Source organism: Amblyomma americanum, chromosome 6 (genome assembly GCF_052857255.1).
Source record: "Amblyomma americanum isolate KBUSLIRL-KWMA chromosome 6, ASM5285725v1, whole genome shotgun sequence".
NCBI classification, from domain to species: domain Eukaryota; kingdom Metazoa; phylum Arthropoda; class Arachnida; order Ixodida; family Ixodidae; genus Amblyomma; species Amblyomma americanum.
Genome location: NC_135502.1, coordinates 29,664,014 through 29,679,317, shown reverse-complemented (window position 1 = coordinate 29,679,317; position 15,304 = coordinate 29,664,014). Strand labels below are relative to the sequence as shown.

The 15,304-nt window shown below is 48.2% G+C and overlaps 1 protein-coding gene across 2 annotated transcripts; it reads right to left on the bottom strand.

Annotated features, from left to right (window-relative positions):
- Positions 1 to 4,755: 4,755 nt before the first annotated feature.
- On the bottom strand, positions 4,756 to 13,628 carry LOC144136541 (uncharacterized). 2 transcript variants are annotated; one of them, XM_077668927.1, is made up of 4 exons: positions 13,482 to 13,628; positions 7,678 to 7,933; positions 6,951 to 7,338; positions 4,756 to 6,396 (listed from the first exon to the last, which is right to left on the bottom strand). In XM_077668927.1, the coding sequence occupies exons 1-4, from the start codon at positions 13,491 to 13,493 to the stop codon at positions 6,270 to 6,272; spliced, it is 783 nt and encodes a 260-aa protein (XP_077525053.1). In that variant the 5' UTR covers positions 13,494 to 13,628; the 3' UTR covers positions 4,756 to 6,269. The 2 variants fall into 2 exon arrangements, with proteins under 2 accessions (XP_077525053.1, XP_077525054.1); XM_077668928.1 differs by having other exon boundaries at positions 7,702 to 7,933.
- Positions 13,629 to 15,304: the final 1,676 nt, after the last annotated feature.

Sequence of the window (15,304 nt, the reverse complement as noted above, 5' to 3'; positions counted from 1 at the left end):
CCGCGAGCCGCAGGAAGCTTCCCTTGAGATCTTGTGTATTTAATACAATACTCGGGTTGATATTTAGTGTTTTGGTTATGGCGAGAGCGGGAACAGGTTGACTTTAGACATTTCGCGCCGCGTTCTTTGTTTCCTAACGCGCGCATCGCCTCCGCTCTTAGCCTTTGTACAAAACTCCTTAAGGCGCGTACACGCTGCTGGCAGCAATGACTGAGCGTGTTAAAGGCGGGGTTAGAGGCGATTGGAAGTATGCAGTGCTTTATAAAAGGAAGGCTTGATTTCTTGGTATTACATTCTTTCCTTTTTTTGTTCTTGGATTACAAACAGCTGTGCAGCATATTAAATACTGTTCCATGGTTACAGCCCTGATACCACTGGTGCGTGCGCTCAGTTACGTCTGTCTTCTGCTCATGCGCAGTGACACCAGCATGGCACTAATCGCCGACCTAGGAGTACAACCCGAACGATGTTCTCTGCAAAGCATGTAGCGACGCATACTAAATACTCCGGCGCAAAGACTGCTATCCAAAAAAAAAGCTTTATGCTGAATTTATGCTGCAGAATACATTTCGTCCAGGAGAAATCGTACATTGACAGATAGAGCGCCTAATGAGTGGTGCATGCCCATAGCGCCCCTCAACGCGAACAATCGAGCTCAGAGAGACGGGAACAGAGGAGGAGCAGGAGAACAACAGAACAGGAGAATAAAGCAAGCCCGCCATGACGCAACACCTGGGAATCACGTAGACAGCACACCGCGTGGGGGTGACAGAGTGACAGCGATTATTGCGGCGGCCGCTCACTGATGAACACCCGCTGCTAATTTTTGCTAGCTCTGGCGCAGCCACTGGCATTAGTACCTCTTGATAGCCCACCGTTACTTTGAGGACTCAATGCAGGGCGTACTATTCTGGCAACAGCGATTCGGTCAAATTTCCAAAATCAGAGTGCCTAAAAGTACTCATGTATTCAATTCAGATTTCCACGGGGATGTTTGAAAAATGTAGCCAACGTGCTCAAAATATCGTTTTACTTATAGCCGAATGTTGCCGACGGAAGCGGTCCGCACTCCTCGACCACGGGCGCGAGCTGCGCTGGCCCTACAAGCCCCGAAGCACGCTACTCTGCGCTCCTAAACCACGCTCCAACTTCGATTAGCACCGAGAGAGTCCGTGAAATGGCGACGTCACATTTGGAGAAGTGCTACTGGCTTAGGGTTTTGTCCGCGCTTTCGTTATTCTTTGTTGCTGTTGTTAGTTATCGTCCCCCGTGCAGTCATGTCCTTTGTCGCCCTGCCCGTTTCCGCCTTTCTCTCTACGAAATAAACGTTCAGCTGAAAGCCACCGCTGGTCCGTACACGTGTCTCACACTGTGTCTTGCCTCTCCCGTGATCCCTTCGCCTCCTTTTCGATATCTAGCTGTAGGGTTTGTGCGCCGTTCTACTAGATCGCCGTCCTTTACTACGACTACGACGCGGCAGCGGGAAAAACAAGAGGCGCGAAGACTGCTTGGAGGAGGTCGGTGCATGCGACGCGTGTTAAGACAGCCACGTATGTGGCAGGCAAGCGCGCTTCCGGTCCGGATCTGATATGTCGATTGCGGCGACCGCGACCTCGAAGATGCGCGGTCCGAGCTCACCGGCATTCGCGACACCGCATCGGCCCCGCGCTTCTTGCGACCGCACCTTGCCACTCCGCAGGTGAGCCACCGTTTCCCCCCGCTCTCTCCAATTCTTTATTTGTCCGCGTATTGCTTCGTTAAATCTCGCAGGATTGTGCATGTTTGTGCATCTTTTTGAAGCCACTAAACCGCCATTACCCTTGCGTTAATTTACCCATACCCTGTATTTTCTCTTATCTATGTAACCTTGTAATTTCCCAGTCTTTTACGCTCCATTGCCTTGCCTTCTGGAAATAACGTAGCTACTCTTAAGCTCTGTGCGTGATAATGTTTTGTTGTTACTTGATTTAGTTTTTTTGGTTGTTGTCCAATCTGCCTTGTGCCTTGTGCCTTCGGTCAGCGGCTTATCAGGCCTGACCCCTGTCGCAGGCGAGCTGTCCGAACTAACCTTTTTCCGTCGTGAGGTGTAGTAGTTTGTCGTTCAGCCCCCTCCAAACTTGTGGAGTGTGCAGCGGTGGATGGGTGAGCCCCAATTAATTATGGCAGCGTCTATTCTACCTGCAACAGGGAGAATTTTCTGACTGAAAATTTCCTGGCACTCTCCTCTGATTGGCTCCTTAGGGCGTCGTGCGAAGAATTTTTCCGCGCTTTTTATTGCCTCGATTCTCCTGGCAAAGTTCGTTTTTTCTGCTGCCGGTAGTACAAGAGTATCCCGGCTTTTACCAGTGATCGGCTACAGTGTATGACCGCAGTCCCAATATTATTTCTTGCGACCATTCTTGGCAACATCGTGCTAAGCAACATCCACGAGGCTCGAAACAGCCGGAAGTGGATTGCAATACCCGTATACCCGATACCCTCAGTAATTGTATTTCCGATACCGGTATATATCTAAATACAGAACCAAAATTGATTTCCGATACAGATACTCGATACTGTATCGTCGATACTTTGATACACCACTGAAATCACCAATACTAACACAGCATGGAAAACGATTTACTGCGTGGTTTTGGGAATTTTTATGTATTTGATGTAGCGCACTGTACTTTAAAGGATTTAAACGAATTCGGCCCCACGAATTTCTTTAAGCTGAAATGCTGGCACAGCTGGCTTCGTTAAAACTTTGGTGTTGGAATGAACTTATGGTGACGTTGAGACGATCACTCCCAGAAGCAGGCTAGCAAAATCTTTTTTTAAAAAAATAATGTTCTTCGTGCGAACCGGTGTCTGAGCGCATGACTACATACGAATAAACTCGTTCTGTTTCTCTCCGTTTGTTCCTGAAGTTTTTGTCGGCTGCCTCTGTCTTCGCCCTGTGCTAAAAGGTACAGGCTTCATACCCTTGAGAATGACGAACGGTTATTTCTCAAGCACTATGTTTAACAATCATTTCAAGTTGAACATTATTCTTTAAAGGCTAGAAGGAAAACAACAAAGAATAAAAGGGCTAAAGCTTTTTGTTCAGCAATTCATATCTTGCTAATCTCTGTTATTTAGATGTTTTTTTTTACTTAACAACAATAAGTAACGGTATTTCTTCAGTCCGTCAGTCCGAAATAGCCCCCCGTTACGACCTTCATTTAGCGTTGACGGAGCAGCTGCGGAAGGCCTTCGCCACTGGCGATTTGTCAAAGATCAAAGGTTGGGGTTTCACACATGCCTTGGGTTTTCTGCTTTGTTAGTGAAATAGCGCTTTTCCGCTATAACAAAAATGAGAACATTTGGCCACCTCTCAGTGTAGCAGTGGCTTACAAACGCATTCATTCAACAGTGATAAGATAGAGCATTATGGAAATGCAAGTTAAGTCATCCTATGTGTATTCTTTCCCGTTCTTATGAGGGTCGATAGTGCGGATACTTTTTGGAAATTTTTGTTTAGAAGCTGTGGACAAAGGTCTTAAGAACTGGGAGCATGCTTTAAAAGCTCTAATGTGCAGTTAAAACGCCTAGATTTTTTTTGTCCCCACCACGGTAAAGGAGTACCAGTGTTAGCACTGTACCACGGTCCATTACCCGGCCCTCATGTCCCATGTGCTTAGCCACTGAGATCCACAAAGGGCAACACTCACTGTGGGCAGCGGGTGAGGACACTGAATCCGGACCTACGAAAATAAATGCGGTTTTTGATTGCACCACGAAAGGATATATAAATTGCATGACCACTGGTGGTGTATTCAGGACTCTCCTCTTTTTCTGGGCACTATAAACAAACAGAAGTTCCAGAGCACTGCCGTGCTCTAAGCCAGTGTTTCATAAAACACCTGAAATTCGTTTTATTCTCTCTTCAGGCGCTGTTATCACTTTCTTTTCAGACCTATTGGAATATTGGTTGAACTGCTGAAGAGACATTTCAAAGCGCATAAAAGTTCATTTTTAGTCACTCAAATTTTAATAGGAAACAAGTGTGCAGTAATATCACGTGATTAACTGACTGTTGTACAGGCAGCAGCTCTGTTAGCAAAAGTATGCAGTGTTGGAGGCTTCGGGGTGGGTAGTATTATCATAAAATGAAGTCAGCGTCTGGCGCCTTATAACATGTCGCCAATCTCTTGGAGAATACTTTGCATGAGGCACGATCAACCTGACGTTATTGTTATTGAGGGATTTATAATAGTTTCACACATGGGGTCCTGTAACACTTGCCGATTATTGTTGGCGCATATATTACACGAGTTTTCTTTGCTATTAAATTAAGAAAAGAAACTGCTTCATTGACATTTATTTTGTTTTGTATAGCTGCCTGAAAGATGGCCTGCATTCAGCCGTGTGTCATATAAAGTAACGTAAGTAGTGTTTCTGTGAAAACAAAGCAAAAAGTCATCGTTTATTGTGACGGCGTTCAGCAGCGAATGCGCTTGTAAGGCGCTGACGTTATGTCATTCGCACTTGTTGAGTTTTTCACAAATAAATAAGATCCACGCAGTTGATTAAAAAACGCAAGAAGCAGTGCAGCAGCGCGACTTGTTGTGTGCACTAGTCAGTTTATATTCACACTTTGGTCGCGAACTTCCACTAAAAAGGTTTTTAATCAGCCAGAATAAGGTTAAATGAATTTATTTCTCATTTCAAAGAGTCATGTGTTGAATAAGAACTTTTAAGAAATACCAAAAAGAACAAGACAGCAAGTGGGCGTATAGTTTGTCGAGATCTTTATTAAATAAAAATTTACTAAGACTAACAGTTCACTAACAATCCACAGCCTGTTTTCGAATATAACGCAAACACACACATATTGTCACGGAAGTAAATGAACATAAGTGGCATAAACGCAGTTTGGTTCATGTTAAAAAAAACAGTATATTCTCAGTAGGCATGGAACTATTTTTATTCATGCTCATTCCTCCTCTTCGCAAAGAGAGCATACAGGTGCATGTACTTAACAATACGTACTTCTGCTGACAATTTACGCACCACTGCAGCATACTACAACGCACCGAAACATTAACACAACAGCGCTGAACAGCGATTGTCGGTCGCGGTAAAGGAAGCTTCTCAGGTTCAGCTGCTGAATCGGAGCCTGCCTTTTATCACGCTCGCGCAGTACAGGATGTGCGCTGTGTACAAAAACGGTAACCGCAACATGCGAGCTGCGGGATGCGTAGTAGCTCCCTCTATGAGCTCGCATGTCAACGGCTCATAACTTAGCACAAACAAACAAGTAAAAAAAGAGCTATCCGCTAGATTTGATCACAGTGCCCTCAAGGAGGACGTTTAGACTGGTATGTCTATATACAATGTTTGTACATGCATGGTCTAGAGAGCGTGTTAGGGGATGGTATGGTCGCAAGGGCAGAGTCAACTATAGCCCAGATGCCATATATTCGACATCAGTTTGGTCAGAAAATTGTCTTGACGCCTAGATTACTGAATTGGCTGAACGCACTGACTTTTTATGAGATTTATCGAGAATAAGAACAGTCGCAGAAGTGGAACAAGCTTCATCCAGACAAAGACCGCAGTAGGCTCAGAAAAAAAAAAAGAGACAATGACGCTCTTTTCTGCCATGTTTCTTTCGTGCATCATAATCTTCCGTTTCGTTACGACAGTGCTAGACCAGACATCCGATTGTGAAGTATCATTACGAGCTTAGTCTTAGTTTTTAGTGTCACTGAAGTATGCCTTTCTTTGTTGACTTTTGTCGTAAAATAAAACGCCCGAAATTTGGGGACTTATTCTGTTATGTTCAAAGCTAATGTAGCAAACATGGCGTACCACACTGTGTTGTTTCCGGCTGCAACTGTCATCAAAGCCTATAGTGAAACGTCAGCTGTGGACGTAACACGAGAGAATAACCAACACTTTTAACTGGCGGCAGTACGGGAAGGCGAACTGGAATTATCAGTTTTCTCTGCGTACTGCTTTGCATTGTTAGCCCTGACTTTCACTTAATACTTCCTGCGACGATCATTATTTTCATCGTGTACAGAATAGTCAGACGGTGATAACAAATGCCGTAGTTAAAAGTACCATTTCCATAAATATCAGCATTCTTTTCACGCATAAAAACCCTGCGACTATTCAGCACGTCCTGTCTCAGTGAGTGCATCCTGCCTCTGCGAAGACTAAGCGATCCATCCATACCGTCCCCTATTCACGTGCTCTCCCTTTAGTAGCCAGTGTGGGCTGTGCCGGTGTCCAGGTTTTGCTTAATATCCTCCACCAGCTCCTCCCTGCTGGTGGAATCCACCGCCGTAGCCACCAACTCCGCCGGCACCACCGCCGTACACCTGGGCAGCTCCGCCAAGACCGGACGCCGCGCCGTAGCCTCCGGCGCTGCACAGAGGGCACGAGGAGAAGCAACGGCGGATGAGAGCTCATCAAAAAAGGCGTGAAGGCTTCATGCGTAAACACGACGACACGTATAAGAATGTCACATTCCGATCCAGAAACGATGCCCGACATACGATTTCGAGGAAGCCCCAACACCGGGTTCCTTACGGAACAGATTTCCGGCCAGAATCCGAGACAGACGGCTTTTAGATGTGGAACGGTTATCTATGCAAGATGCGTACGCCGACTGGCATGCGTCGCACGCCTTCTCAGCTAACTAAGCGGCGTTTCTTCATGCGACGATCCTGCACGAATCAAGGCCCATGGGTGCCGAACCCACCGTAGTATCGGATCTAGAATGTTTCCGTATGATTTCCGTATGCTCGCTCACCGCGGTGGGTATTAAAACAAACTGCGTCTGTATTCGAGATCACTTCCTGGTTCTTGATCGGTACAACCACCACTGTCACTTTTTCGCGGGAGGAACGTCGAAAACTGCGAAAGTTTTTCCCTTTTGCTCTTTCTTCAAGTTATAAAGAACAACCGTAGGCGCTTACCCGCCTCCGTAGCCGCCGGCTCCTCCGTAAGCAGCGCCAAGTCCGGCTGCGCCCGCTCCGGCGCCTCCAGCGCCGTATCCTCCACCGAGAGCGGCTGCTCCTCCGCCGTAGCTAGTGCCCTGCGCGCCGAGTCCTCCAGCGGCGTAGCCCTGGGCAGCGGTGGCCTGAGCGCCGCCATACCCTCCGGCGGCCGCCTGCACGCCGCCGACGCCCGCACCGTAGCCGGCGTGGTTCACGTTGTTGGTGAAGTCGAAGGCACCGCCGTAAGGACTTCCGGCGCCGTACGCTCCGGTGGCGGCTCCCTGAGCGGCACCGCCGTAAGCGGCCGCGCCACCCGTGGCAGCGCCGCCGTAGTCGCCTCCACCGTAGCCTCCTGCGGGAGCGACGCCTAGCGAACGAGGGAAGAAAACAGAATAAACCCATTACAGTCAGTCTGAGGCATCAATAGCATTTCCCCCTCATTTTTTCCAGCGCTGAATACAGTGGCGAAATAATTATTAAGCGGGCGTGTACAGCTGTCGACATAGTCAATACAGCACCAAAGGAGGCGGAGCTTCCTATTTCTTATGGGGAGCCAGAACAATCGCGCGATTTCTTTGTGTGGTAAGCTGTGAGACAGGTCTTTGATCTCGCTTTGATACGAGCGTGGCTACGTCCGGTTTCGCCGAGACGGATACGTATTTCAGACACTTGTGTCCTACAGCGTGGTGTCATCATGCATACTAACTCGTGCCCGTGTAGACTGCAGTACCTCCGCCAGCTCCTCCTCCGTAGGCTCCGGCTCCGTCATAGCCGCCGGCTCCGGCACCGCCGCCATAGACTACCCCAGCTCCTCCAGCTCCTGCGCCTCCGTAGCCGCCTGCACCTCCGTAGCCGCCTGCGCCAGCTCCTCCGTAGCCACCGGCTCCGGCAGCGCCGTATCCGTGCTGGGCCAGCACCGCCGAAAGGCCGGCGCACATCAGCATTATGCTGAAGAGGTTCCTCTGCGGGGAGAAGCAGACCGATCGTTCGTATGAGGTACAAAGCAATGTCACTGAATGATTAGGTCTCGATGGCCGTCAGCGTGCGCGCGAGATGTGCGGCTTAGGGGCCGGAGTTTTTCCTTTATTCGTTCATCGTCGGTGCTCGCTATTCTTTTTCAAGATGCCAAATCACTGTTCTCATGCAGGCGTAACACAGCTGAAGTATGACTGCAGTGTATCTTACATACTGTGCAGATATGACTACGAGGAAAAATGTATGAACAAAACAAGCGAGCATATGGAAGGGATACACAAAATGGATAGTCGGGAACAGTAAATACTAAGCACCTAGCTGGTGGTAACATATATGCCTTCACAGAACACGCGGGCAGTATTTTGTGCAGGAAAGGAAGAGCAACCTGACAGCAGCTACTGGGTCACATACACTGCGTTCGAGTGTAGACATGGCAGAAATGAAAAGTATTGTCCAAGAAGGCTTTGTGGCAGCGGAAATGATTTTCAGAAAATACCTATTCTACTCGCTCTGAATTTCAGTATCTGCGGCGAGATGTCCCTTCCGCTGATCTGCTGCCCGTACCGTCAAAGATCAAAATAATTCTGCTTATAATATAGCAGCTTAGAGCGCAGATACCCAGAATAGGACTGAAAATTAAAAAAGAAAGGCAATAAGTAATTAAGAACAGAAATAATTAAGAATTGCGACAGGAACAGCGAATGATACGTTACAGCTGAACACGTCACTCGACCCGATGCATGATTAGCCAGGATACGACACATGTTGGATATAAATTTTCCCTGTGTCGGCCACAATTTTGCATGGACACGAGCATTGACTGTTAGGACGCGTGAATTCGCTAGGCAAGGTGGTTCCAGCCGCCGCTACGATTCAAATGGTATGGTATTCAAATGGTATCCAGCACGCCGGTTCTGCACTCTAGAGAAAAATATGGTGTGCTTTCTAGAATCAAAAGCGTGTTAAGGAACCCAGCGGCAGTACTGAGATGAGTAATAAAGACGAGTTGTAAGAATGAACTCTGATTTCGTTAAGGACGAAAAAAAGGCACTCACGGTTTTTCACTTTTATTTTCTGCTGAAAAGTCATTGTTTAGGTGTTGCGCTGCGCTGGTTCAAGTGCTCGGAGACAAGTTATGCCCTTCTTGTGTAGCTTTCCGTAGGGAGCCGTGAACAGCGCAAAATCTACATTAGAGGACACTAGAGGTATGGAACGTCATACCATACACCAAGCTTTTAAGTGTCCCCTGCTTTTCGTCGCCATTCTGTGAACTTTCTTTCAAAGAGTTATTAAGAAGGCTGTCCATTCTTGAAGACATAATCTTTGGCTTGCTAGGCACTGGGCAAAACTTACCTTGGGCATCCTTGCCAGTTTAGCAGCGCAAAACAATCATCGACACCCGACCGACTGGTGAAGCCGAGAACAAAGCGCGCACGACTGCTGTTCATGGCTGTAAAAAGAATTAAGTGCTAAGCAGAAAATATTAAGCAATAGAGCGGCACGAATATATTGACGGTATTGTTTAAACATAAGTTGTCTGTCTATCATGTTCAGCGAAGTGGTAGTGAGGTGTAATCCCATTTGTTATTGCCAGCTGTTTACTTCAACTGGCAGCGTCAGTCAGGTTTGGATAAATGGCCGACAGAAAATAAGCTCGAGACTGTGAAAGGCCTTGAATTGCTTGAATCCGATTAATCTCTACACTCGTTTCGAGGGCCTCCTGCCACCTTCAAATGCACTTTCATTTGAAGTATGTGTTTATTTCTTAGCGAGGTCGATTTTAAAGACGCTCATATGCCAAATCCCACAAAGTGGACAGCTCTCAAACAGACAGCAGCTCAGCAGTATGAACGATCATTGTCTGTTAGAAAACAAACCATGATATTTCTAGAAAGAAATGATATTTTACTTCGCCAGAGAGAGGGGAACAATGAGGAAGGGGAGTGAAATTAACGAGAATGTTACATCTGGTTTGCCACGTTCCACTATAAGACGAATATTGTGCTGCACTAGAAAAGGGCAAGCCACTTCATGTGGTTTTTGAATCCGCACTGTTAGTTTCTGTCTTAAAGTGAAAAAAAAAATAAAACAAGGGGTCACATGTTTTTAGTACATATTACGCACTGAAGCGGCAACACGATGATAATAATAATAATTGGTTTTTGGGGGAAAGGAAATGACGCAGTATCTGTCTCATATATCGTTGGACACCTGAACCGCGCCGTAAGGGAAGGGATAAAGGAGGGAGTGAAAGAAGAAAGGAAGAAGAGGTGCCGTAGTGGAGGGCTCCGGAATAATTTCGACCACCTGGGGATCTTTAACGTGCACTGACATCGCACAGCACACGGGCGCCGTAGCGTTTTTCTTCCATAAAAACGCAGCCGCCGCTGTCGGGTTCGAACCCGGGAACTCCGGATCAGTAGTCGAGCGCCCTAACCACTGAGCCACCGCGGCGGGGCCAACACGATGATAGATCTGTGGAATTTTCGCCTTGGCATCATGCGCTCTAACACGTGCCCCGCGTTGGGGGGATATTCTGAGAGAGTGAGCACGTCAGAAATAGAAAATATGTAATAGAAAGTTGCACAACTTTAAAAGGGAAGGCATTACCACATTAAGAGCTGACTACACTCGGCCAAAATAACGAGCTATGCTTTAGTTGAGCGCTTGAGATGGATAAGCCTGTACAAGTAGCGTCGAGTTCTTTGTTCTTCTTTTGTCATTGACCCTACACATGACGCTGCGTATTATCGTACACAACTTGTTTCCGCTGAGAGGGAATACAGTTCATGCAACATTTCGCTTGCGCATTCCCGTGGATAAAGTGTGCCACGAATGAATGTGCACACTTCGATGCAGCCTGTTGAACGCAGTAAACTCTTTGTCAGTTGTAACTTAACACGCTCGCTCGATCGTGAGTTTGTTTATAGGATGCAGGGAAGTCGTGAACGAGGAATAGCGACAACTTCAAATTTCTATCGAATTATTTCCCGCTAATAATGATCACTTAATTAATGTCCTTATGTATGGAACAGGAACAAAAACACATAACAAATTATGTGATTCTTTTTCCTTATACTTTTCATTTCTACCGTTTACACCATTAAGAACTTCTGGTCTACCCTAGTTTTGTCTGCTCAAGCCTTCCTTTCTGCAGGATTGAAAACAATGCAGGGCTACACGTACTTTATTCTTCGAACACTTTCATGCGAGAGGAAAATCAACAAGCAGTAGTTGGCGTTTCCTACTTCGTGTACCGCCAGCGAAAATCAAGGTTGTTATTTAATAGAAAGTATTGCCATATTTTGCCAAAATCGAGAGAATTATACATTTTACACGAATTAAACAACCAAATACCGACATAATTTGAGATTAAGCACGGAGAAACTGTATGAAACCCCCTTACAAATTTGCACGGTCCAATGCATTCTTTTCATTAGTACTACAATACACTTAGATAAGATGACTGTCATAAACCAGAAATATATACAAAAAAAGAATTTTATAGGTTTCTTTTTAATTCATCATTTCACACGAGCTCTCATAACACCCAGCAGTGGCTTTGGATAATCTGCACCGGATGATACTTGACGTCATAGTCAAGAATTGCCTGGTGGGTTGATATCCTGTCACTCTTAAGCCGGCAGCCGAGTATCCATAGCTAGCTGCTTGGAGCGAAACCTAAGGCTCTTATTTCGTGCCACTGACTCCCCGAATGAGCCCTTATTATGTATCAATGGAACTGTCGTTATTTAACGAAAGCATACGCCTTGTGATGAAGGAACTAGCAAGTACTGTGTATCTCTCTCCTGTGATCCCAATTTCTAGTGCGGCGCAGGGCTGTCGCGTGCTTTGTGAAAGAAACTGCGAACATTCAGGCCGTCCATAAGCATTTACGCAGTTTCACATCCCAAGGCTACAATTAGCAATTAGCCAACAAATCAGATGCCTGAGATGTCTCGGCTTGTATTCATACGCGCGAGAGATATAAATTCTTCGCTCTTCGCACGTTCAGCAACGTTTTCTTCCAAAATTTAGGCTCCTGGTTGGAAGCGGATGACGGATTTTTTCAATCTCATGCTACATAGCGTTCTGCAGGACTAGCACACTGCACACATTCAGCGCCTATAGGCCGGTGCCCATCCCGGCTGCGATGCAGACTTACGTGCCTTTTATTTAAATTCCAGAGTAGTTACTGAGGTTGAAATCATCAATGGGGAAGTGTTAAGGTACAGGATGAGGTTACTTTTTTACAAGGACTTAACTAAAAACACGGTCTGATAGCTGACGGCGTATAGCTCGTAAGAGGATTGGGGCACACACCAGGTTCTTCCTTCAGGGAACCAAACTGCGCTAGTAAACCGGTGAGGCCAGTGAGATGCATGTGCTATCAGATACCGCTTCCTAAGAAGGAAGTATTTAACCTATGCCGTTTATGGCCCTGCCTGCTCCCGCCGCACTGGGAAATAGGCGCGAAAACCGGTACACGTGCAAACTAACGCTAACGAGCTAGTTAGCTAAGTGGCCGGCGCCGGCGAGCAGACGCTGAGCAGGACAGGATCGCAGTTGTCTTGAATTAATGGCCCAAGCATCAGGTACCGCTGCATTTGCATTCTGCGACTCTGTAAGAAACAGTATCTCTGGCTTTAGCAAAAGGAAAAAGAGTGTGGAGGAAGTGGCCGAAACCATTGGCTTTCTCACCGGAAGCCCATGCGCATTGAGTCACGTAAAAGAACCCTGACATCTACACGGAACCTACAGAGCGTGTTTAGCGTGTTCTTTCAAAACTGTCGTTGTTCTGCTACCTGCCGCCGACTTACAGTGAATCGCGAATAACCGGTATCCAACCAGGCAGAGAATTTACTATAAATTTTTGTTTCTGATCTGCATATCATCACTAAATATTTTTGCTTTTTCTTTTGGTGAAACAAGCGTTTTTGACCGCATGAGGGGCCATCACCTATAATGAAAGTAATAATTGCACGTTATATAGCTGGTTACTGGCTTGGCGAAAAAACACGCAAGCATTATAGCTTTTTCTGCGGACGCATAACTTGGGGTAAGATATTCGCACCAAGAACTAACGCATGACTCGTTATTCAGCCTTAGCCACGCGCACTCACGCTTGCAATATAGTGATTAACGCTTAATTTTTCGAATCTGTCCACGCTTGCAAAGCGGGAAAAAAAAAAACCCAATCTGAGGGTCCCTATCATAGCATAATTTCATTAATTACAGCTAAAACACAACGCAACGACGCCGGCAGAGCGTTGCTAACGTGCAGCTAAGGTATTCCAAACGGGTTGACGAGCTATATTCGAGATTGATGTAGGTCGACACCCTAACACCCAGCAGCGCTCCAGCTCCTTAACCGGCACTCCTAAGACCGCACTTCGCGCCTCAAGTCAATGAACAGGGATGCGTCGGCTCAATTAGCCGTGCTCCGGCGGCATCAGGTAAGCCAGCCCGTCATCCAGCTATGTTCCGCGTCCGCTGTAGAAAAGTGCAATCCAAGGTGGGAGGAGCGCGACTCACGACGTTCTCCATGTCGTGGGCTGTGAGTTGTCGGTTGTTCCCCGCTGGTGTAGCTGTTTCGTCGTCGACTACGGCGTTTCCGAACAGATCCCAGAGGAGGTGTGCACGAGGGAACAAGGCTCGCAGTGCTTATAAGCGGGGGTGGTGCGAGGTTGACCCCATTCCGAGAGGGAGAGAAGGCGCGATCGGCAGACGAGGGAGAGCGGGAAAGTCAGTTGTCGCTGCTCCTGCTGCTGCTAGTGCCGGAGCTCACCGAGGGGCAGCGCGCTAGTGGCCGCGTCCGAAGCCGGGCTTGGCGAACAATAGACTGCCCACTCCAGTGGCGAGGAACTGTCAACGAGCGAGAGGCGCGGGCGCAGCGGCGCCGAACGCGCGCGGCCCCGAAACCAGAACCTCCCCAAAAAACTCTGCCCCCCTCGCCCGCGGCCTGCACCTGTGCCATTAGGTGGGAAAAACAATACATAGGAGGGAATCGAAAACACTACGTTACTGTCTTCTCTACGTTTCATTCTCGCACCGGTCCGCTCTCTTTTTTTCCCCTCTTTTTGTCGCTGCTTTTCTCGCTAGCCAAGACTGTCTTCACTTCTATTCGCCTGAGTACTTGCCTCCCAACCGCCCCCAGGGAACTCTGCAATAACCTCACCCTTTCCCACTCCACCAACTCTGTTTTCATATCTGTTGTTCGTTTCCAGTTCCGAAGTGCCTCGCACCTTTCATTCGCGCCACTTCCTCTCCTCTTTCTCTTCATTGCTCACGGAGAGAAAGAGATAGAGAGAGGGCAAGCCGGCAGCGAACGGAAGCAGGGAGTCATCGAATCGGCCCGCTTTGTGAGTGGCGCCTCTGAAAAGCACCGGCTATATTTATGTTACGCGCGCGTGGTGGCTAAGTTCGCCGGGGCCCGCGCGGATACCGGTCTGGGCTGAAGCCTTGACAGATTTTCCTCGAAATAGCGCCTTCGCCACGCGCCGGCCACCTGACCGGCCCGGGCCGGTTGTTGCCCGCCGTTTGGCGGCCGCTCCGCCGCCTAGCGTGGCAGCGGGACCCGGTCAGCGCCAGTGAGCGAAGGCTTAAAGACAAGAGCAAGCCGAACCTCATCGCGAATATCGTCGGGAGAGCGCGCGCGCGGCTCTAACTGGAGCGCGCGCCGAGAATAATACCGGGCGCGGAAGCGGAGAACCCGCGGAGGAGTTCCCGTCGCGTGCAGGCACTCCGAGAGCGGCGGTGGAGTTGCCGGAGTTTCCGCCCGGCGCCAGCCCCATTGCTACCGTTGTTTCCGGCCTATACCAACCACTCCTCCCGTCTCTATGTCCATTCTTCTCACTCTCTACAGTGCATTTCTCATCCGGGTTTCGTGGTCATCGCTGCGCATACTACGTCGGAGGAGGATGTATATTTGCAGACTTCGCCGGCATGGTTGTAGTATATTGCGGGTATGCGAGGGACTTTCCCCGAGGCGAGATATGCAACGGAACGACGCACGCGTAGCGAGGAACGCGGCGTCACACGTGTGGCGCGGGCGGCGGAGTCGAGGAAGCTTCGTAGCCGCGAGGGACTCAGCAATGACCTTAAAGTACGCCCGGCCCGAGATGGGGTCGCTGATACTTGGGGGATCGCTCACGGCGCGAGAGACAAAGGCGCTTAACGGAGCACACCCAGGGTCTCGAAGATCCTTTGTGGTAAGTGCTTCTAAACGTGACAGGCGTAGATGCGGGAGGAGCGGGGAGGAGGTGATTGTTGAGATAAAAATAAAGAATGTATGCGGCATTCAGAGCCAGTCGTGTAGCGTTTCCATCGCGAAAGTAGCTTCTGAGAATGGCGCGATA